This window comes from Cavia porcellus, unplaced genomic scaffold (assembly GCF_034190915.1).
Source record: "Cavia porcellus strain 051 isolate PalLab524CR breed Dunkin Hartley unplaced genomic scaffold, mCavPor4.1 scaffold_7, whole genome shotgun sequence".
NCBI lineage: Eukaryota > Metazoa > Chordata > Mammalia > Rodentia > Caviidae > Cavia > Cavia porcellus.
Window position 1 is genome coordinate 68055108 of NW_026947490.1, and position 23497 is coordinate 68078604.

General features: G+C 44.4%; 1 protein-coding gene across 5 annotated transcripts in view; it reads right to left on the bottom strand.

Annotated features, from left to right (window-relative positions):
• The window catches only part of Bend7 (BEN domain containing 7), a 93614-nt gene extending 78040 nt beyond the window's left edge, over window positions 1-15574 (bottom strand). For 3 of the 5 annotated variants that reach the window (XR_010048902.1, XM_063253778.1, XM_063253777.1), the window contains exons 1-2: window positions 15369-15574; window positions 13076-13159 (exon numbers count right to left, since the gene is read on the bottom strand). Coding sequence is in view for 3 of the 5 variants with exons in the window: in XM_063253778.1 (XP_063109848.1) it covers window positions 13076-13159; window positions 15369-15429 (145 nt within the window). In the remaining 2 variants the exon portion in view is untranslated. Of the gene's footprint in view, window positions 1-13075; window positions 13160-14763; window positions 15333-15368 lie in introns of those variants that run through there. The other 2 variants (XM_063253780.1, XM_063253779.1) reach the window with 2 other exon arrangements.
• Window positions 15575-23497: the final 7923 nt, after the last annotated feature.

Sequence of the window (23497 nt, forward strand, 5' to 3'; positions counted from 1 at the left end):
CAGCAAAAGCAAGCAAGCAAGTAGGAAACAAAACTCTCTGCGCCTTCTATTGTATGGAGGGTACCTGCACTTTGGAGGGTATAGCACTTACACACTTAATCCTAGCCACAGCTATGCCAAACCAATCAGCGGACTAAATTACTAATTGCACACCCTTAATCCCAGCATCACAGACCCTAGATTCAGCCACTTCTGAAAAAGGCCTATCTATGACTGCATGAGGCTTTTGGGGGACATCTAGACACGAGCCATAATGGCACCTGCACCACCTCAGTATGTAAGCACACACAGCAGCAGCAACAGAATCAGTGGGCCAGCCCACCTCATAGGTTTTTTTAATCTGCTCTTCTTATGGGGCTAGGGATAGAACACAGGGCCTCTCAGTCAAACCGCTCCACACTAAAAGCATAAGGCTCAAAAATTTTCTTTCAAATTAGAAATTTCATTCATGTAAATCTTGTTAGTTCTAGAAAAAAACGGTAAAATATGAATTTATGTTTGTGATTCTATGAAATATGTAGACAACGCCTTCCAAGACTGGCAAAACACATAGGAAAAATATAACAAGATTGCAGATTAAGAGCTGTTTCTGAGCTCCCATAGTAATATAGCCAACATCTTGACTTCATCCAATAAGAGATAAAATATTCATAATTTACTGTTTGGAAAGAGACATCATTTTCAATATAATCTAAAATGCTCTACAGAAAACTTTTAACAGAGCTCTACAAAACTTGTAACAGAGCCCTAATACAGAAGTGCAAATCTATGCTCCTTCCTGAGATACTAATTTACATACCTACTTACATCATGGGTCAGTTAAATATGACATGTTATCAGTATTACATTTTTTGATCATTTAAATTTTTAGAATATTGCAAGTTAAACAAACATGTAATTGCAGAGTTTCATCTTCATTGTAAATTATACTAATGATAATGAAATACAGGTCACTTTGCAGCACTTCTTTCTTCCAAGGATCTTGCAGAACTCAGATAACTTTAGGTATAAAGTATCTGGAGGATAGCAGTGGTCCCTGAGTGAGACTAGTAAGGAATCCCTTGGTTGGGGGCAATGGTAGCTTAAATCAGTAGCTTCTAAACTTTTCTAACTATAGTTCACAGAAAAAAATAATATTTCATGAGGACCTAGGACACACATAATGTACAGGTGTGATGCACATAACTAGTGAGAGTTCATGAATTTTCCTTAACGTGATGAACGCTGATATTTTCTATTTTCTTTACTATTGCAGTAGTGTTGATGACAATTCACTATGCTGGCATCTATGTGTCACAATCACATGTGTGCAAAACACTTCCTTCTGTGTCCTAGTACTTTAGGATTTTAGTCTAGGCAGCTTGTCATTCTCCACATTCTTTCTGGATCCACTTTCTGGATCTTACCTGGTTCAAACAATCATCTGTGGGCAAGTACTCTGGCCCAGAACCCACTTTAGAACTCCAGATCCACACATGCAACTGCTTACCAGACAGGCTCACTTGGACATTTGAAAATCATGTCTAAAAAAGCACTGTGATTACCCTCATCCCCAAGTTCTCGTAAATGGAACCAATTCTGTATCCAAGCCAGAAAACTGGAGTTAATTTCACTCTCCTCCTTCCCACAGCAAATTAGTCAAACTAATTAATTAATCAAATCAAGTCCTATTTCTAGTAAGTTCTGAATTACTTTAGAACTTTTCCACTTCTCTCCATCACCAACTTCTTCCCATTACCATTTGAAGGGGCCACTTCTGAGGCCTGCAGCCTCCCTCCCTCAGTCTGCTCCATCCTGAAGCTAATTACATCAGGTACCTCATAATGCCAATAATCTTAGGATGGAGCCCCAGATCCTCAGCATCGCTCCCTGGCCTCCACATTCGAGTGCCTTGCCCACTTCTCCAATCTCGGTAGGACACATCTACCTTTATTCCATCCATGGTAGTGACTTTCACCAGAGAAAATCTGTAAAAATACCAGCACCCAGGCCTCACTTTAGAACAAGTCAATCAGAATGCAATCAGCAGTCCTCATGTACAACCACGAGGCTCCTGTCTTAGATGCAGTGAAAGCCCTCAGAAGTGCCTTCATCTGAGTCACCACACAAACTGCCTCTTCTGCACCCTCCGCCCCCACAGTCCAATCTTTCGTCTCAGCCTACTTGTCATTCTCTAAAGGGTCATGTTCTGTAACCACTCAGGCTTGGAGAGGCCTCCCTATTGTGAATTCTCACAGAATCCTTCCCTTCCCTATCACACCTTGTGGGTTTTTAAATCTCCTAGCCTGGCACTAACAGCTATTCAAGAGCTATCTATCTACAAAATGAATATAAAAATAAAAACATCCCAGAAAAGGTAGGCTAGAAGATACAATTGCAGAAAGCTGAAAAAAAAAAATAACTGATGTGCTAGAAGTAAACCCCAATCTGTAGCATTTTTGAAAAAAATTCTTTTCATGGAGTGTGTAGGGGGATGGGAAGCAGATGTCATTTGAAGCCTCTCAATTATTGGTGCTACTCAATTAGGTCTGAAGAAAGCTTTCCCCACGGAACATATCTCATCTGTATTTTCTCTTTAGTTCATAAAGGATGATAGATGGGGAACAGTTTTCCCTACTTGACAAAGGAAATGACTGAGTTGCTTGCCCAGAATGACCAGCCTAAGCCTGGAGAATCCAAGCCAGATGGGGCACTCATCTCCACACTGCTTGCAGCTCTAGCTCTCCCTTCCAGACAGCTCGAAGGACAAACACCGAATTTGTGGAGAAATGCTAACACTAACACTCCTGCAGCAGCAACCTCAGCCGTATTTCAGGTGATGCATATTAAGGTGGCCATTAAAGTCTTGCTAGTAATCGAAAAATTATATATGGGCAAAGAGTATGAGTTAATGTTAACTGAAAAACCTTAACTTCTCCATCTCCTGGCTTTTTGCTTTTAAGCTGTACCTCCACCTTGTATTTCTGTGGGGTTCTTTACATTCCACATGCAGGTGTATGTCATATTTGAGATACAATTCCATTAGCCATACAAGCAACTCCATAGTCTATTATGTTGCATCAACTTTTTCTGTAAAAATAAATTGTTAAAGATATTATTCCTGGAACAGAATAAATTCTTGGAATTACTGAGTAACTTATGTACTGTACCACTGTTCCAAGAACACATTACTTATTTTATCATGACAAAGTAAAGTTATTAATCTTCCGGCTTCCATTTCAACAATGAGAAATGCCGTAAGATGCACAGACACCTGCACTGCATTTCAGTTCAACTTCGTATCATCCATAATCATTTCTGTTTTGGACCCCTCACCCAACAAATGCTCACAGAACGCTCTATGCTGCATTTGGTTTTATGAAACTATAAAAGTTCCTTGCTGTTAATTACAGAGACAAATGTCTCATCACACATTTGGTTACCAGATAGCATAATTAGTTTTCCCCATTAACCTTTCAGATATAAAATCTGATTTTCAAGTAAAAAACATTGTCAAATCCTTGGCACTCAAATCATACAGTATACTTGTACATATCTGAAAAAAAAAGTAATGCTAAGAGAACAATTTCATGAATTCTTATTTACAAGGACACTGATTGTCTGGAATACTGAAAGAAAATCTAAAATTTGTGATTATTTTAAAATCTATTGTCAAGTATGAGTATGAGTGTAATAAACTGTCCTTTGTATGTAAAGGAGGCACAGTAAGCTGCCATCAGTGGAACGTGCCCTTGATCTGTCTCTTGTAGTCACAGCCTGGCAGTTGAATTGGTTCATCACAGCCTTTCATTTGTGAGACACACAGACGTGGGAAGGACAGACAGAAAAGCGGAGAAAGGAGTTCAGTCAATGGCAATGAACACAGTCAATTGCCACATGAGGTTTTTGTCAACCATGGAGTACACACCCAACGGGAGACCCCTAAGACGATAGAATAAGAACATCATACCAGGCTTTTCTTGGGTAAACACACCCTAAGAGGTTCACATAATGACAAACTGGCTTTATGACACATCTCTTAGAACACACCCGCACTGGTAAGCACCACGCATTCAAGGTTAAACTGCCCATGGTGACTGATCCTACAACCACAGCTGCAAGGACTGTGCTGCACAAGTAGGAGGCATTTGGGGTTAACCCCATGTTCAAGTGAGGTGCTACCGATACTTATACTGGCACTAACATTTCAAGGGCTGAATGACCACCTCACGTACTGCTGTTATGGGGCAGTCCTATACAAGAAAACTGTCTCAGTTCAATGCGTGGCTCCACTCAGATAAGCTGATAACCAGTGGTAAGTGGTATTTTAACACGCTATTCACTTATTTACTAAAACATGATTAATAAGGATCTATACTGCACCAAGTGCTACACACTGGGCATACACAAGTCTTGCCCTGAAGGAACTCAACTTGAGCCTGGAAGGATAAATAAAGGAGAGCCAAGGAGACAGGGCAGTAGAGGTCACTCCAGGCCAATGGACCAGCAGCATACATGCCACGGTCACAGTATTTCAGGGTTGACTTCGCACTTGCAGTGTAATCGTGCAAGACCCTGGGATGGGGGCTAGTTTACACGCACGAGCATGATAGTGAATCCTAACTCACAGGTAGAGATTAAAAGTGGAAGAGGATTATTAACCTAAAGAAGAAAATATACATAGTGAAAAACACTCTATTCCTAGTGTTGACATATTTTACTCCTAATGCAGACGGTCCAGTTAGCTGCTAAGAAGGAAGTATAAATTTCTATCAGGTGAGCCAAGGTGGGGACAGAGCTAAAAAACAAAACTGTGAATTGGCTGATTTCACTTGATATTGGAATTAAAATCAGAATCTTCTTTCATGTATTCATCAAGCATTTACTGATTCTGGATCTGTAACTAGCCCACTGCTGGGCAGTAGGGATACCAGAGACTTCTTACGGAGTTCACCCTCAGGCGGAGAAGACACTAAAGCCAGCGAGGAATGCTTTGCTGTGCACACTGCAGAAAGGAAAGGACCTGCGAGGTCTTGCACAGCACACTGCAGAAAGGAAAGGACCTGCGAGGCCTTCTTGGAGGAAGCTCATCAAACTGGAGAAGGTAGGGCCAAGAGCGCCCCAGGCTAAAAGGAAGGGAGGGGATGGAAAAGCACCAGGCAGAGTACAATTACAAGTAGAGGAGGAGGACACGCAGTCCGTGAGGTGACAAAGTACATTCCCACAACATGAGCAAGCAGGGCCACTCAGGAATGAAAAGCAGTCAGGCACAGCTGGGCCCACCCACCCATGAGAAGGGAAGGGTTGGGAATAAGTTGAGAGGAGGAGACAGGCCAGTCACACAAGGCCTTGGATGTCACTTGGATGTGTGTGGGACCTAACCTGAAAGCAAGAGAGGATGCAGTTTCAGGCAGAGCAATCTTGCAAGCTGTGTGCAGTCCTGGAGGAAACTGAAGGGTGTCCCCTGACCAGTGCTGCACCCCCACAGGCTTCCCCGGCCCCCAGGCCAGCTCCCTCTGCTACTGCTGATGCATCTCTCCCCAACTGTTTTCCCTTCAATAATCTGTTACTTAGAAGAATAACAGATTTCCTGTCCCAGTCTATTTTTAACTTTGAGATACAAAACACACTGGTCCAAAATCTTTATTTTCTCCTATAGATGGCCATATTATTTTCTTCCAAAGTAAAATTTCATTCCCCTGAGAACCAGAAAGTCTAAACTGTCAATGTCTCCCTGGAATCTACCTTCTTAGACATTTATTCAAATGACTCAGTCATAATCATTACAGGAAAAGTAAAATATCACAAAATATTTTGAAACTTCTCACTTAGAAACAGTTACAGAACCACACTGAGTCTTCCTATGACACAAAAACAGGCAGTCTCTTCTCATGATGCTGCCTCACACAGATCTTGAGGAACATGTCAGACTGGATGTCAGCCCACTGGTCCCTCTTAAGGGACCTTGGAGTAGGTACCATGGGAGCAGATATATGCAGGCACCCTCTCCCCTCAGACATACGACAGACAGTCACTGGACTGTGTCAACCTGCATTCTCTGATGGGTCTTTTTATCTCGGGCAGCTCTGCAAAACCAAACGAGTGTTTGGAGAGCACACACAGAGGGTAACACACATGATCTTTTGATTTGGTTTTCAACATCTTGTGGGCTTTCGCATCTTTATTGAACCCTTATAGATTTTAAAACGAAAAAAATTTCCAGTTGTAGTTCAGCATCAGAAATAAACCAATTTGTATTCTAGTATATTCAAGTTCAATGAGATGTATTTCGATTTGGATCACAGAATATCTCTAAAGTCTCAGTACAATGCATTTTAAAACAAATCTTCACATTTCAATACCAGTCCCATATTTAAATAACAAAGGTTTGTGTATCTCTCTGCTAAATATCATTATAAACACAACCCTGTGCCAAGTGCTCCTGAGTACCCACAGAAGAATCCAGGCCACACTTGCCCTCTAGGATCTGACGATCTACATTAGGAGAGATCAGGAGAGACGCTGCAAATAAACAAATGCAATTCATTGTGTCAATTGTAAAGAAGGAACTAGGAGCATTTGCAGGGTGACCTGGAGCACAGTAAAGCCAAGCACAACAGTAAGCACACATTAGATAAACATGGTAAACACCAGAAGAATGGTGTTGTTATTTAGTACTAAAATGTTCAGAAAAAAGGATAATTTCTAATTTGGACGGATAAGGAAGAAGGGGATAAGAAGACTACAGCATTTCCCATTTGGAAAAAGTGCTTTGCCATTAAGATTTCCTAGATACTCTGGAAGAACTGGGTAAGGTAATCTGGCTAACAATGTTGTTCTATTAGAGAAGATTAAAAAAAGATCCCTGAAGAGTTTTGCACAATGTTTTCTGACTAAATGTAACTTTCCTCTACTAGGCTACACATTGAAAAGGGTTCCGAGCATAGGTGATCTTGGAACTGAACTTCCCACACTGTCTGGAGAAAGAGGCTCTTACTAGCAGGAGTCTGGAACGGAACAGGACAGGGTTGGAGATCAGAGGCGAGGTGGAGAAGCGGCCTTGGGGAAGCACAATGATGAGAAAGGAAAGTGCTGCAGGAGAGCATGGCCAGGCGTCTGACAGAAGCGCATTCTTCTGCTGGTGGGAAAGGGAGGTAAGAATGGAAAGTTAAGCTAGAAACAGCAAACAGAAAGAGGACAGGGCCCTCTTCCTCCCAGGCAGCATGATCAGTGGAAAGAATGCGGCCAGATTGTCCAAACCCAGGCTCTGACCCACCAGTTCTCTGCATGGCTGCAGGCAAGTTAACTTGTCTACATACCCATTTTTCCATCTAAAAATGGGACTAATTATTTTCTCAGAGTAGTGTAGAGTTAAAGGGGGCAAAGTACCAGAAGTACCTGCTGCAAAGGAGGTGGGAAACAAACCTCACTGCTCTGCTTCCTCAGTGGGTCCTGGGCTTTCTCAGCTGGAAGCTTCTGTCCTCGCCTTCTCCTGTCACCTGCACAAGTCCTGCTTGCTGGGAATGGGCAGACTATGGGAGGGTATTACATGAGAGTTGGAGGCAGGGAGACAGAAAGGTCACAACATGGATCCTGAACAACCAGTGATGGTACAAAATGCATCCAGGGTCCAGGCAGAGGAAGAGGAGTTCAGACAGAAGAGGAATGTCTCAGTTACGTTTCTCTCCTTGCTGAGACAAAATATCCACTGCTCAAAATTCAGGGAGGAAAGGTTTATTTAGCTCAGTTTGTAGAAGTTTCAGTCCATAATCAGCTGACTCTAAGGCAGGTTGGCTTGGCAGAGGAGAAACACTTTCAAGACGGCAGAAGTCAGCAAAAGCAGCAAGAGCAAAAAGAGGTATAAGCAAGCCTCTTTTCCTACGTTTTATGGTAAGCAGACTACATTCCTCCCTGGATGAGTGCAGCGCTCACACCATCTTCGTGCTCTCTTCCTACACAGAATGAGGATGTTTTCAAAGTGAGGACCCTGGCCCCTGCTGAATCGCTTAGTTAACTTCTAAACTTCTCAAACTGACACAATGAACAATATCCTAGAACAGTAAGGAGGTAGAACTGCTGAATTACTTAGTTAAGCTTCTAGACTTCTCAAGCTGACACAACGTCATCAGGATGATCAGCCCAGCCCATTTGGGCAGAGTGGGAGAGAGGAGTCCAGGACAGGCAGCTCTGATGTATGGGGAGAGATTTCAGAACCAGACGTCAGGAGACATAGTCTCAAAGTCAAAGATGTAAGTACCACATGGCCTGGGGCAAATCACTTTCACCTCTTAGCTTAGCAGCCCATTTGTAAAACAAGATCTGGAGACAGCACCCACCTCCTGGTGTAGCTGCAGGAATCATCACAGGACAAACAGGACAAAACGGGCACAGGCCTGACTACTGAGCCTTCCAAACTCAGGGTAGCCAGGTATGTCTATGATGGCCAAGTCTGCAGCCACAGTACCAGGTCACATTTACACACATGCAGATAAGGAAGCCATAGGAGCTTGCGATTCTCAAGAGGCCCTCTAAACTCTGTGCCTGTAATTGTTTTTTTGGGGTGTTTTTTTTTTTTTTTTGCCTGTAATTGTTTTTAAAGTCATTTTTGGACCTACAGTTTAGTCGGCATATTTTTGATACTGTATACAACTAAAGATCATGGTGCTCTGCGGTTTTAAATCATGAATAGGGTACCCTAACAGGCTGCAGAGGTCCACCGAAGACAGTGGGCCGCGTAAGGTTCCATTCTTGAAGTAGCTACACTCCTCTTTCATCTGCTGTGCATGGTGGCCTGCAGACTACACATAGGAGTGCCCTGGAACAAAACTCCTGATGGGGGACATGCTTTTGGAGAGGTAGATCTCAGCAAATGTGTGAACTCCTCAAATACTTCATCTGTACAGTGGGAAGGACAATACCTTTCTTGGGACAACTAAAAGGACAAATAACATTTGCAAGTTCTTAGCAGCAATCTCTCAACAAATGACGACTACACTGGCTACATTCCTAACCCTAAGAGAGGTGCCTAGTTGTCTGTTCCCTTAACTCTGCCTCAACGAAGAAGAGTCCTTATATTTGTAAAGGGACAGGGGTGCAAGGACACAGTGGGGCTGGCGCTGAAGGTGGAGCATCCAGGAAGAGCAAAGGAGGGGAAGTCTCCTGTTTCTGAATGGTGGAATTCTAGGTCTCCTCCTCCCGCCTTCTCGGGGTCTCCCTGGTCCTTCCCCTTGCCAGGGTTGTGTCAGCTCCTGGAATCCTGCCACAGGCTCATCATCAGCATCTCCTTCCTTTCAGGAGGAGCTGGGACTTAGACCACCAGATCCCAGGTGAGGAGTACCCTGTTCCACATGTGGCTGCCCAGCTGTCCAGGGAACACCACAGAGCAGCGACTGGCTGATCCCCTAACTTGTAAAGGTGTCTAGAAATGTTCCATGTGTATTCTCTTTAGAGAGATTCAGAGGACTTTCAGGAGACAGCTGTCATCAAGAAAGTCACTGACTCAAAATCAAGAGCTCTTGACCGTGCTCAACTGGCATGGCAACCACACCTCAGATTCATCTACAGAACATTATAATACTGAGCTGAATATCCAAAAGAACAACCAAAACAGGGTTTGGCACATACGTAATTACAGCTCAAAAAACATTCACTAAGTGAATAAATAAACGAGACTTAACTGAAAAATAAACGTTTCAAATGCATACGCTATAATAGTAAGTCTAAACCAAAATACAATGTATAAAAGAGACATTAATGCTTGCTTTCTTACTACAAACAATAAATTGGTAGGGTAAATGGCTTTGGGAATTTGGGAATGTCATAAAATATTTTTTCAAAAAGTGCCTTCTTACCAGCTAAGGTGTCCTCAATGACACTAGTTGATCTGCCTCAAAATGGGAGAGGGCAATCTGGACAGGGGACCAGTGTTTACTCCAGGTTCTGCTAGACCTATGCAAGTCACTTCACTCTGAGCCTCAGTCCTCATTACTATAGGAATAACAGTAACCACCCTGAGTACCTCAAAGGTATGTTGCAGAAAATCTATGTGATAACACAGGTGAAAGTGCTTTGTAACTACGAAGAATAATAACATTCACTCAAAGTCTAATTACACCCATGCTTATAACTCCGCCTTGGCCCACATCACACTTCACACCAAGGATCTTCCGTCTGACCAAGTCTTTTCTGCAGGTCAAGGTCTAGTAGCTCCCCACCAGTAGGGGTGAAAGGCTGTGGTCCAACTTTTACTTTTGCCCTTGACTGCTTGTTCATGAATGCCACTGAATTATATTTCACACAGAGGTGTGCAGGGAGTTTAAGGCTCAGGTGGACCTGCACTGGGACCCTGGCCATGGCCACCCAATGAGCGACCTCTGGCAGGTTACCTTAATATCCCTAAGCCTTATCTACAACGTGAGGCTGATAATGACGTGGCAGATCTGCTGCCAGAGTAGATGAGATAATTCACATAAAGGACCCAGGTCACAGCCTTGCACACAGAGCTCATACTGTAGTTGTTATGACTTTTAAATTCTGCTGCCTGCTTCCTGACTCTTGCCTACTCTCCCCTCTGGATTTTAGTCATCGAGAGCAGGGCCCCTGTCCTACCCATTTCAGATCCCACTCCCACCCCAGGAAAGTGCTGGGTTCACTTTTTTTTTTTTTTTTTTCACAAAAATACTTGCTGATTGATCAAATAGGTTGTTTTTCTCCAGAACTCAAATCTCTGCTGTAGTTTCAAGTCAGTTCGAGAAAGTCAACGCCCAAGGGATAAAACTCTCTCTTCTGACCCTATTATCAAATTTAAAATGTGTGATTAATTCCCAAAGCCATTTACCCTACCAAGCCTGCCTGCCATCTTGACTGTACTGCCTTGGTTAACAGCCTAAAAATATTCCAGACAGATTTGATGTGGGAGCCTCTGCCAAATCCTGCAGCACTCTCCTCTCCCTTGGGACACGAACTTTAATCTTAAAGATGCAGAGTGTCAAGACAACATGCATGTTTAATGCAGAAAATCCCCCATAACGCATGGGATCCAGGGCTACCACTACTTTGGCACAAGTGAAACGGTCACTGATATGATATCAAACTCTCCTAGATATCATATGCTTCAAATCATAAATAATGTTAAGAAGATACTAACAATTTACAAAATGAATCTGAATTAAATCCAGGTTTTAAGAAGAGTAACCTACACTGCCAACAACAAAATTCTTCTTTTTATATGTTATCAGTAACTATTTCCAATTGTTCTAGAAATCATGTTTACACAATCACTTCCACTTATTTTTTTTTTTTAATTGACCTGAAGATCACAAAAGAAAAATGTTCCCTGGGAACCACATCTGACTTACTTGGGGAAAGCAGGGTGCTCAATCTTTCTAACCGCTTTCTTTGAAAGTGGATCCCATGCCTCTTCTTGTCTTGGTATGCTTCTTTCTCAAATCACATGGGAAACAGCAGAGGCCACCTTCTGAGAGTGTGTAGTATCCTGAATCCTGAGCCCCAGCACACTCCTGTTTCTCATCCTCCCCTTTTTCTTCTTCAAAATTCACTCCCACTACTTTGCTTGCACACAGAAGAAAAGCAGCTGAGGGCAGGCCTTTGCTAGAGCATAAATCAAGAACATGACCTTTCCTTTGCTTAATCAATGTAAATTTCCTACTAGAAGGCAAATTCTTTACTTCAAATGGCTAAATCAAGTGGTACTGACAGAGAATTCAACTCACCAAGGTTAGGGAACCGAGAAGCATAATCCCAGACTTCTTTCTGGGTCAGGCAATTCACTTAAGTGTTCGCCTTCTGGCCTTTCTGGGTCTCTGAACAGCCCACAGGTACCCAGAGCAGCACTGGCCTCTCCTTATGTGGAAAGAAAGACCCACGGGCCTTCTACAGTTGTTCATAAAAGAAATGCTGGATCTCCCTACTGTTTCATGTCTGCATCTGTCCTTTGCAAACCACCCTTCTTCTTTCCCTTTAAAGCAAAACAGAGGTCCTAGTGAAGCGCAGTGTTCTCCGGTGTTCCAATCCGAAGGGTCTCAGGAGCAGCAACCCTGCTGCCTGCCGGCCGGACAGTGGACCCTTAGCCTTGCTCTCACTCACTTCACTCTGACATCTCTCACCTTCCATGTCCTGGCCACACAGCACCCTGGGATGAGCAAAGTTAAGCTTGCTGCCACTAAGTACTGTCCACTGTGACTTTGTGGGTACCTCACTCTTAAAGGCAAAATCCTAAGTAGTGTCATTTTCAGTGCCTGGTCTACAGATGACAAACCACACCTCCAAAGTCTTCCAAGTGCACACCTACACCGCACACAACAGCAGCACTTGGCCACCTGCCCGCCCAGAGTGCCACACACCGTCAGAAGGTCCAGGAGATGCTGCCTTCACTTCACGTGTCCCCCAGGTGAGCCAGGAAAGAGGAGCAGAGGCGGGGTTCTTCTCCATGGCCAGAAATGTTGGTGGGAAAGGAACAGAAAGCCGTAAAACCAGGAGCCCAGGAGCAGCTGAATGGTAACTAGCACTACCAAGGGGTGGTTAGGCAGGCAATCACACTTCTATTCTCCTTACACTTTTTGACTGTAGATTTAATTTAATTATGTCATGGCAGGATTAGCAACCAGGCCACAGAGGTGAAGGGACATTATAACAAGACAGCACGTTAATCCTCCAGCCCACCCAAGGCAAAAGCAAAACCAAACAAATAGCAGCTTCCTGGAAATTGAATTTCTGTTATCCAGATGTCAAAGATGTAATACCCCAATTACACAAACTACTGCCAGTGAGGCATGCCAGCGAATATGCAATGTAAATGGGGTGAGCACAGAGCCACAAAACTGCTCGGTCAGCATCTGGCTCCGTGAGTGGGCGATAATTAGCACTGTGTGTAGACACTAATAAACATTTATGTCTGAAATTACAACTTTTAGCAATGTTAATAAGGGATATATTGGCAATCTGTAAAATAAAAGGTCTAGAAAAGAGTGTCATAGATTAAGCAATGGCAGACATTTCCCATTCCCGCACAATCCCCCACCCCATCTGCAAATGGCCACAATGTTTTGCTGAGAAATTAATTGACACAGGAACCTACCTAAAAAAATGGGTTGCGTTTCTTTGGCCTCTCCATTAACATCGTTGCTGAATTCTGAGATCTTATACACCTCATGGTGATAATCTGGCATGAGAAACAACCAAAAATTAGACTTTACCAACCTCAGGATGGGCATAAGCAATAAAACCTAGAATTCCATTCTAATATTTATAAATCATAACTTATAATCTATTTGAGAACTGTTATTCACAGAATTTGTGGTTCCAAACAATCCCTGAAACTCTGCATGCTTTAAAGCACAAAACTTTAAGTATTAACTGGACTTTAGAGAACAGCAATGCTTGGTCAGAGTTTTCATGGTAAATTTTGCCCCATTGATGCCGATCACTAAGCTTTTCTTTGGCACAGCAAGTATGTTTATAAGAGAAAGATCTCACCAAATCATAGGCCAGAAGAGTTTCCAAATTTATCTCCACAACCCATTTTTATAAGCATATCAAACAGTATGCTTCAAAGTCATCCAGAACTCTCAGCTTTCTCAGTTTACCCTGAAAATCTCAGCAGTGAAGCTGCTTAAAGCAAACATGTATAGAAAATACTAATTTGTCATTTCAAATATCATATATTTGAAAGGAAGCAAGATTTTCATCTTTTATACAAGACAGTATTTCTCATTCAATCACTGCTTGCTGATTTATTCAGCAATAGTTTATTTTCTGGAAAAAAAAAAAAACACCTGCAAAGCAGAAAAAATCAGACCTTAATTTAAAAAAAAAAAAAAAAGGAAAAAGGCTATGTTGCCAGGCATAATGAATGACACCCGGATGTAATCCCAGCACTCTGGAGGCTAAGGCAGGAGGACTGCTGTTAGTTCAAGGCCAGCCTGGACTACAAAGCAAGACTTTGTCTCAAAAAATAAAAATAAATAAATAAATAAAAGTAATTTTCTATGTCAGTATAAGTTTAAAATACAAGCTTCTTTATGGAGGCTACCATGACCCACAAGCTTCTATTTCTTAAAAGGGAGGCTCCCTTGTGTTTGAAAAGAGGTTCCTTTCTTAATAGCTATTCCATTTTCTGACCTCAGACATCACAGGAGGTAAGGACAGAATTACTATTTCACTTTTAAGATAAATTAGTAACTTCCCTGAGTCATGAATCCAAAAGCAGCCTGCATTTCTGAATGAATCTGATAGCACCAACAGGCAGTCAGAGACAGAGACGCATAGGGAGAGACAGACAGAAGGACGCACAGATGGTAGGGCGGTTTCTAAAGCACAAATCACTATGTAATCAACACTGTTGTGAAAAAAAGTTGTTTTTTACACAGAGAAGACCCAAACATTTTGAATACATAGACTATTTCAGGCCACTTTCATTAAACAGTACCCAAACTAAGGAACACAGAAATGATCAAATCTTCAAAATGTCTGTAATTAAACCATTTTCAGACCGCCTCAAAGTGGGCTGTACTGGATCCACCTCTCAGCTCGGCTTGGCTGGGTAAACGCAGTCACTTGTAATGGCCCTCCAATTTCACTAGTTTACGTGTGACTTGTATAGGCTGTCTGCTGCGATGCCAAAGCCTGATAAAACTACACTGGAAAGCAGGCGGGATGCGAGCTTGCCTCTGACCTCAAGTTGATTCAAAGACACCCAAACAGGGTGGGGCTAGGACTTGGGACTCCCCAATGAAAACAGCAACAACAAAGTCACCTGCCGCCCACCTCAGGCGACACAATGCGTCCTGCCAGGCGTGTTCTTCACAGCTTCGATCTTCGGTTCCCGTCATTTTTAGCAGACTCAGATCCAGAGATTGCCTCCAACTAGCGAGAGCGGACTGCACTTCCCTGCCCCGACGCCACCAGGCCGGGTGCGGGGTGCACCTGTTAGTCCCCTGGGAGCGCTCCGGCGACCTCGCGGACAGAGTCCCCTCCCCAGCAGGCAGCTGGACACGCCGCGGACGGCAGCGGCTCTGCGGGCTCGGTCACCTGAGGAGCTGCCTGCTCCTTAAGGAAAGCCACGCTCTTTCTTGCTTGCTTTTTTTCTTTTTCTTTTCCCCCTCCCTCTGGGAGAAAAGCAAACCGACCCGACCCGACCCGACCCGACCCAGGCCGAGCCGAGCCGAGCCGAGCCGAGGCGAGCCGGGAGCGCGGTCCCGCGGCGCCGGCCTGACGCGCAGCTCCTCGGCCGCTCGCGCGGCGGGGCCGGGTAGGGGCCGAGCCGGGCCCGGCCGGGCCGGGGCGGGCGGCATTGTGTGCGGTCCCCGTGCGCCCCGCGACTTGTTTAGGCTGGCGGCGCCGGCCTCCCCCGCGCAACTTTCCCCGCTTACCTCGGCTCACCAGTTTGAAGCTCTGGGATTTCCTGCTCCGCTTCCTCTCCGAGAACTCCATGGTGCGGCGCGGGCGGCGGCGCCGAGGCGGCGGCGGAGCGGGCTCCTGTCAGCGCGCGGGGCCGGGACCAAGGTCCGCGCTCCAGGCGGCGGCGGCGGCGGCGGCGGCGGGAGGCCGAGGCCGCCAGGAGAAGTTGCCTCCGCGCGGCGCCGCCCCCAGCCCGCTCCGCAGCTCGCCGAGGCCGCCCGCCGCCCGGCGCGGCGCAACTTTCGGCGGGGAGCGGCCGGGCGCAGCTGCGGACACGGCGGCCCCGGGGACGCGCGGCCGAGGGGCGGAGGGCGGCGGCGGCGGCGGCGCGGGCGGGCGGGCGTGAGGAGGCCGGGAGGAGGGGCGCGGCGGAGGGCGGGCCGCCGGGACCCCGGGGCCACCTGCTGGCGGAGCGGCCGCGCCATCCCCGGAGCCTCCGTCCCCGGCCTGGCCGCGCGCGCGGCGCCCCAAGGAGGCGCGGAGGCCGTGGCGCAGCGGCCGGGGCCAGGCCCGCCGCGGGGCCTGGGCACCCTGCCCGGGGCCGGTGCGGCCGGCGGCGCCGGGATCAGGCAAGTTGGGGGCGGGGACCCGCTTGCCGTCTGTAGGAGATGGGAAGCGACGCGAGGGCGCGCAGTGAGCAGTGTGCGGGAGCGAGCGCGGAGTCCGCCAGCCGGTCTGCGCCGGGGAAGCCCGGGAGCGTGGGGCTCGCGGTGGAGAGGCTCGGGGCTCTGGGGGAAGTGGGGTTCGGGCAGGTGCAGGGCCTCTGCCCGAACAGCTGCCAACCACGCAAAGTTGGTCCTGGTTTTAAATCGCCCTTCTCCTCCAGGGAGCCCCGCAGACTGCTAGGGTCCCCTTTGCTCACAGCCTCTTGGAAGCGGAAATAAGAATTTTACACCTGGCGAGAGCCCTACCTAACACCCCCGCGCGACTGCGAAGTCGCGCCAGTCCTGGCGTTTCTAGTGCTGGGAGCGCGCGAGGGGTTACCCTCAGCCGGTGGCAAGTGCAGAGGGCTGAGGAGGGGGAGAAGGGTGGGCGCTGCCCGCGGAGAGCCACCTTCGAGCCGCTCCGCGTTAATAGGGGCGCCCAGGAAAGGGTCTGTCGCGGAGGTGAACAGGGACACGTTGGCGTGCACCTTACCCCAAATAGCCGATAAACAGGGTGGGCAGCAGAGTGGTGGGTGCACGCAGAGAAGTGGGCGGCATGATGGGCATGGGGAGGTGGGTGCACCTAGCCTGCAAGTGAGAAGAGGAAGGGATCACTCAGTTTGACAGAAATTCTTAACTTTTTCTGACCATTGTCTTTGAGGTTATGTTAGACCGCAGGGTCCTGTCCCCGGAAAACGTGTGAGATAAATGAAGTTGGGTAAAGGTTTCTTAGAATTCTCTAGATCTTGCAGATCTCCAAGAGATGACATACGGGATTAAAATGATAAGTAATTAAGCAACTACCCAATTTGCCCCCCTTCTTTAAAACTACACTTTTTAAATCTGAAAGATTTTTTTTTTTTTTTTCCGTATTGGGGCTGAACTCAGCACCGAACTGCATGTCCAGCCCCTTTAATTATTTTATTGTTTTTTTTTTTTTTTTTGTCTTTTTCATTTTTATCGGTACCAGGGATCGAACTCACGACCGCCTGCTTTGTGTTTTTGAGAGAGTGTCTGGCCAAGTAGCCCAGACTGGCTTCCAACTTACCATCGTCCTGCCTCAGCTGCCCAGGTAGCTGGGATCACGGGAGTGTGCCTGGTGTGCCCAGCAGAAATGATTTTAAAGAGGCGAAGCACAGTTAGTCCGTACGCTGAGACCCATTCTTTCCTTTTTTTGTAATGCCTTTCACTTATTACTCCAACAGCCTAGAGGCTGAGTACTACCTTTACTCGGGGTACACTGAAGATTGTTCCTGCCTTGGAGCACAAAGTGAGATATTATTATGCTTAAAGTAAGAGGAAATCATTGAAGGTGTCATCGCACAAGGTGCAAATCTGTAAGTTCTAGTAACTTGGTGTTTTCAGTTCGAGTTGGAATATGAACTCCAGTTACTGAAAAGAATAATTTTGATAGAGTTGAGAAGAAAATATTTCAGAGTAATCTTTAAAACTAATACTCAGTTTTCCTTGACCCTTTGGACTTGGCCCACCAAACTTGGTCCTTCTGTGAGTTGGTCTGCAGAGGACAGACCAACCTATGGGAACACCAGCCTATGGAGTGAACCTTTAGAGAAAATTAGCAGATATTTATTCGTCCTCACTTTATGGAAGTCACCATGCTATTATCTTACAAAATGTATATATCCATCATCAATGTAAAGTTTGACTGCCTAAGTAGGAGGTATTTGTACTAGTCTTCTTGGAACGCCTTAATAAAGTGCCATAGACGGTAGCTTAGACCACAGGAATGTCCTCATCATGCAAGGCAGAAGCCCCAGGTGCAGGTCTGGCAGGTCTGTTTCTTTCCTAGCTTGCAGATGGCTGCCTGCTGGCTGGGTGTGCTTGCTGGCGGACAGGCAGAGACTTCCCTTCCTCCTGTTTTGAGGTCAGCAGTCCTACCTGACTAGGACCCCATTCTTCGACCTCCTTTAACCTTAGTTTTCTCTGACTGAGGGCTCCATCCCCCAGGGTCACATTAGCAATCAGAGCTTCAGCACAAGCACTTTGAAGAGAGAATGGTCAGCACTGTTTCTTATTGAACACAGGGTTTGTGTTGGGTGTCCAGGGAAGTTCTGTAGGAGATTACCAAGGTCATTTCTCTGCCCCAGCCCTTCACGCCACAGAACCACAGGTTTACAGGTTCCTGGAGCTTGAGGAAAGTGTAAAATATTCCATTACATCATGCAGGTCAAACATCTTATTATGTGGCCATATTGAAACCCAGTTGATTATAAAGATTAAGCAGAAGTCTTAATCTTTGACAAAGACAGGTAATTTGGCTAGAAGACACTAAATAACCATAACACTAATTCAAAACTGTCCTGAGAGAGAGAAATAGCACTCTGAAAATGTTACTCTCTATGTGGAGCCTGGTGTCCAATACAAATAAAGCAAAACAGAGTATGTAACTTAAAAGTTTCTATTCGCCATATTTAAAAAGTACAAATAAACTGATTAAATTTATTTTAATCTTACTAAACTGAACACTAAAATGTCATTTCAACATATAATCAATATAAGACTATTACTGAGATTTTTGTATTTTATACAATTTTTGAAACTGGTATGTAGTATGTGTTTAAAATTCAAAGAACAAATCAAACTAGCTAAATTTCAAGAGCTCAGTAGCCACATATACTTGGTGACTCCCCTATTAGACAGCTCAGGATTAGAGGAACTGTGTAATTAGAATATTACATGAAATATGAGTACAACTTGATTGATGTTTAAATTTTACCAACAACTCAAAAAGGAGGATATGAACAGAATTAGCATCATTGAGCTTGAGCTTTTTATAAATCTTTGATTGGATTCTCAGGAATTGAAAATCCAGTCACTAATAGATTCTAGGAACTGTTTGGAAAGATTTAATAAGTATAAACATTAATGTTTCAGTTTTTTGATAGCCATCAGAAGGGTCATGAAAAGAATGGATAGCCCTACGTTAACCCCTATTTGTCAATTTGTTCCTGGCCTGATACAAGTTTCTGTACTCACTTTCCTAGTTTTAATGGTTGTACTTAAAGAAGAAAGTATTTATAAGATACTATGTAAGTGAAAATGAGATTTGAGAATTCTCCACAAATAATATTGTCTTTTTTTTTTTTTTTTGGAACGGGGGAATTGAACTCGGGGTCTTCGCATTGAGCTACATTCCCAGCCCTTTTTAATTTTTATTTTGAGGCAGAATTTCACTGAATTGCCTGGATGAATTCCAACTTGCAGTCCTCCTGCCTCAGCCTTCCAACGTGCTAGAATTACAGAGGTATACTACCGTACTTTATATTCTTTTTTTTTTGTCTTTTCCCTTTTTACCGGTACCAGGGATCGAACTCACAACTGCCTGCTTGCAAGGCAGGTGCTTATGCCACTGAGCTAAATCCCCAGCCCCATTTTTATTTATTTATTTATTTATTTTCATACTTTATATTCTTATATTTTGTCATTTTTTTATTTATTTCTTTTGCAGGGCTGTGGATCAAACCCAGGACCTCATGCACTTATGTCTTATATCGTAAGGGACATCTCTTTTAGAAATTAAAGACATTTATATAGGATCTAACCCTTGATCACTGTATGAGGTTATAAGTGATCTGTTATGAAAGTCAGTTTTCCCCAGATGACTTTTTAGTGAAACTAGAGTGGTGGGCCAGTTTTCTGATACCTGTAAGTAGTAGATTACCTTATTATCCTTCTCTTCTAAGTCTTTTTTCCTATTTATTCTTTTTCTTTTTTATTCAAGTATAACATAATAATACAGAACCTAAGTGAACAACTCAATTAAATTTTTATTTATATAAACATCTCTGTGCGGCCCACCAAGATGAAGGTTTAAAACTTTTCCCAGCGCACTGATAGGCTCCCTCACGGTATTAGAGAACCTGTCAGCTCTTCCTACCCATTCTAGGAAACCGTAATTCTAGCTTCTATCACCATTGCCTCCATGATGAACTCCATATAAATGGGATCTTGTGTGTGTACTATTTCATGCCTGGCTTCTTTTGCTTAACATTATGTCTGTGAAATTCATGTTGTTGGCGATGGCAGTAGCTTATTCCTTTTCATTGCTATACATTACTTCCTTATGTGAATATACCACCATTTTATTTGCTTTACTATTGATGGATGCTCTTATACACCTTTGTTCATGATAAGCTCACTTTATCTTGTGTATACATACATAAGCAGAGTTACAATGTCTTGGTTACTTTTCCCACGTTGCTGAGCAAAATACCAGATGCCCAAAGTTAGAGGAGAAAAGGTTTATGTAGCTCACAGTATGTGGAGGTTTCAGTTGATAATCAATGGCTCCAAGGCGGGGTGGCGCATGGCAGAGGGGCACTGTTCATGTGGTGGAGAGTGACAAAAGCAACAAGAGGGAGGAAGAATAGGCCACTTTCTGTGCTGAGTGCTCTGAGTTTTGTGTGGTGGGGGAAAGTCTCACTAGCCCAGTCTAGCCTTAAACTCTGGACCCTCCTTCCTCAGCCTCTTCAGTGCTTTGAATAAAGATTTCTACCATACCTGGATGAACACATTTTGACATGCATATCAGTCACTTGGACATGTCCAAGGGTTGCCTGTTTCAAAGCTTTAAAATTTTTGTCTTTCTTACTAATTCAAAGAACTTCTTTCTGTATTGTGGGGATAAGCCTTCTGTAGGATATTTGTAATTGGAAATGTCTTCTTACAGACTCTAGCTTTTCATTCTTAATAATTTTAATGAAGCTATAAATCTTATATCACAGTAACATTCTATCTTCTTTTAAAGAAACTTTCATATAAATTTGAATTTTAAACTTGACTTTGTCAGTGTATTGGTTTCAGGGGGGCTGTTGTAGTAAATTACCATGAATGTGATATCTAAAAATAGCAACAGCAACGAAATTTGTTCTTTCACTGCTCTAGAGTCTTATGTCTATGTAATTAGGCTGAAATAAGGTTTCCACAAGGTTAAACTCCTTGTGCTTGTGTCTTCTAGAAGCTTCTGGCATTTCTAGGCTCATGTCCACTTCTCTCCAGTGTCTGCCTCTGTGTTCACCGTGCCCTTGCCCATCTACCTCCCTCTGCCATCTCTTGTAAAGACTATGTTATAGGATCCACTTGGCTACTCTGTACTCTGCTTGATCCTTAATCACTCCTGCTAAACCCTCTTTACAGTTTAGTCAGCATGCCCTGGTTCCAAGGTTTAGAGTGTAAAGTGTCATATAGATCCACTTTTCATTCTCCCAATCAAATTGATTCTGAAGTAACTAAACCTCAATGTGAGACAGTGATATGATAGACAAAATTCTGGCTCAGATTTAGGAAACTTGTACAGCCAATCATGCAAATGTTTAAAAGTGTGGACCTCAGTTTCTTTATAGAACAAATATATGCTTTATCTACTCTACAGGAGGGTTTGTAATAAAATCCTACATGTGGAAGTAATTTGAAAAATTAAAATTTAAGTTTGGGTAGTATTAGACCATGCCAGGTCAAACTGAGTACCTTACCCATGAATCACAGTTCTCATTTTTGTCTCATATGAAAGTCCTAGGTAGGAAAATATTTCCTGTAGCATTACAGGTGTCTAAGAAATTTTAACTCGAGGGGGCAGAGCAAAGGTGGCGGATAGATAACAACCGGCTACAGAGGCTCCCTGAGATAGTCAACTTAGAATTAAACATAATACAGCGTGGGGAGCCCTGAACATAGGGAGAGAAATTCTCTCATCCCAAGAAGAAACTAAGGTGAGAAAAACCAATCTAACATATAGTCCCAGCTGGCTGCGCCACCATGTAGCACCTCCAGGCCACCCGTGAGATAGGCCATCCCCATGCCTCTGCGCTCCAGCCGCTACCTCTGACTCTGTGGCTGTGGGCCCATTGAGGCTGGGGAGTGGAGCAACTCAGCGCCCACCGGCTGCCCCCGCCCCTGCCTCCGCCTCCCTGGATCCAAGCCGTGTCCCAGAGGGCACAGGAGGAGGGCACATTGTGGCATCTGGAGTACAGAACCAGACCTGCTGGGATGCATCACCACCTTCACCCTTGCTGCTCCCACGAGGACCTGAGCCGTTGTGCTGGCACTGAGTGAGCCCCCGCTGCTGGAGCGCCCCCGAGATCCCCAGGTGGGCAAGTGTGTCTTTGCTGCCATCAGGCCCACATGGCCGGAGCCCCACGGAGCAGCAGCTGTGAATGGAGCCCAGAGAATCTGCTTCTGAAAACACCTCTTCAGACAATAATCAAAAATACAGAACCAGAACTTTATGGTTTCCTGCCATTGTCCACCAGCTTCAGGAAATTGAGCCTGCTTACCTGCACCCTGAACTCTGGACTGGGCGGCCTGGGGTGAGTGTCCCCGCACCATCCCAAGCCCCTGGGAGGGAATTTAAGATACCTCAGATAACAGCAAATTAGGGAGGGCAGCAAAACCTGAGTCAGCACGCTTCAGAAAGACCCTAAGCAATGCAGAGAGAGCTGGAGAACCCCTGGACACACCTGTCTGAAAGAAACCAGAAACGTGACAAGAGACAGAAATAAAAAAAAAAAAACCCTCCAGCCACTGACCCTGGAAAAATAAGCCCAGGAGAGGCAAATACAGAAGAGAACCAGTGCAGTAATCATGCAATATTAGATACAGCATCAGTGGACATAAAGAAATACCTTCATTACCTCATAGACAAATTTAAAACTATATTTCTGATCCAAGTGAGGCATAAAAAAAAGATTAAAGAAATGAGAAGCCCCTCCCAAGAGAACACAGATGGAAGAACGGAGGAACTCAGAAAAGGAAGAGAAACCTTTGATGAAGAATATAAACCAAGTCTAGAATACATGAAACAGATCCAAAGAGATTACCAGGAAACTAAAAACTCCATTGAAAGATGGCAAAATGCCTTGACAGAAACTAAAGTTAGCCTTCCGAAACTTGAAGAGAGATTAATGGTGTGTGATCATGAAAGAAAAGATCCCTTAAAAATAACAAGGGACCAGGAAGAAACAATTCAGAGGCTAGAAGACAAGAGGATTCATAACTTAAAAATAAAAAATGTGAGTGAAGAAGCAGGAGTAACTACAAATGAACTACAAAGACTATTCACAGATATAATTAAGGAAAACTTCCCAAGCATAGGAAAAAGAAATGATATCCAGATAAAAGGGGCATACAGAACTCCAGCCACCTACAACCAAAACATATCTACACCCAGACATATAATAATCAAGATTCCAGAAATCCACCACAAGAACAGAATATTAAAAGCAGCCAGAGAAAAGAAGCAGATTACCTACAATGGAAAAATTATCAAAATAATGAGAAGAGCCTGGGGGAAAATGGGAATGCAGCTCAAGGTCAAGCCCAGGGATAGAAAGGTTCAGCAACACTCAGATAGATAACAAGTTGACCCTTTAATCTACAAAGGAGCTAGTGGGGCCCAAAATATACAAAGCATCCTGAGAAGGGGAAAGCTGAGGAACTGC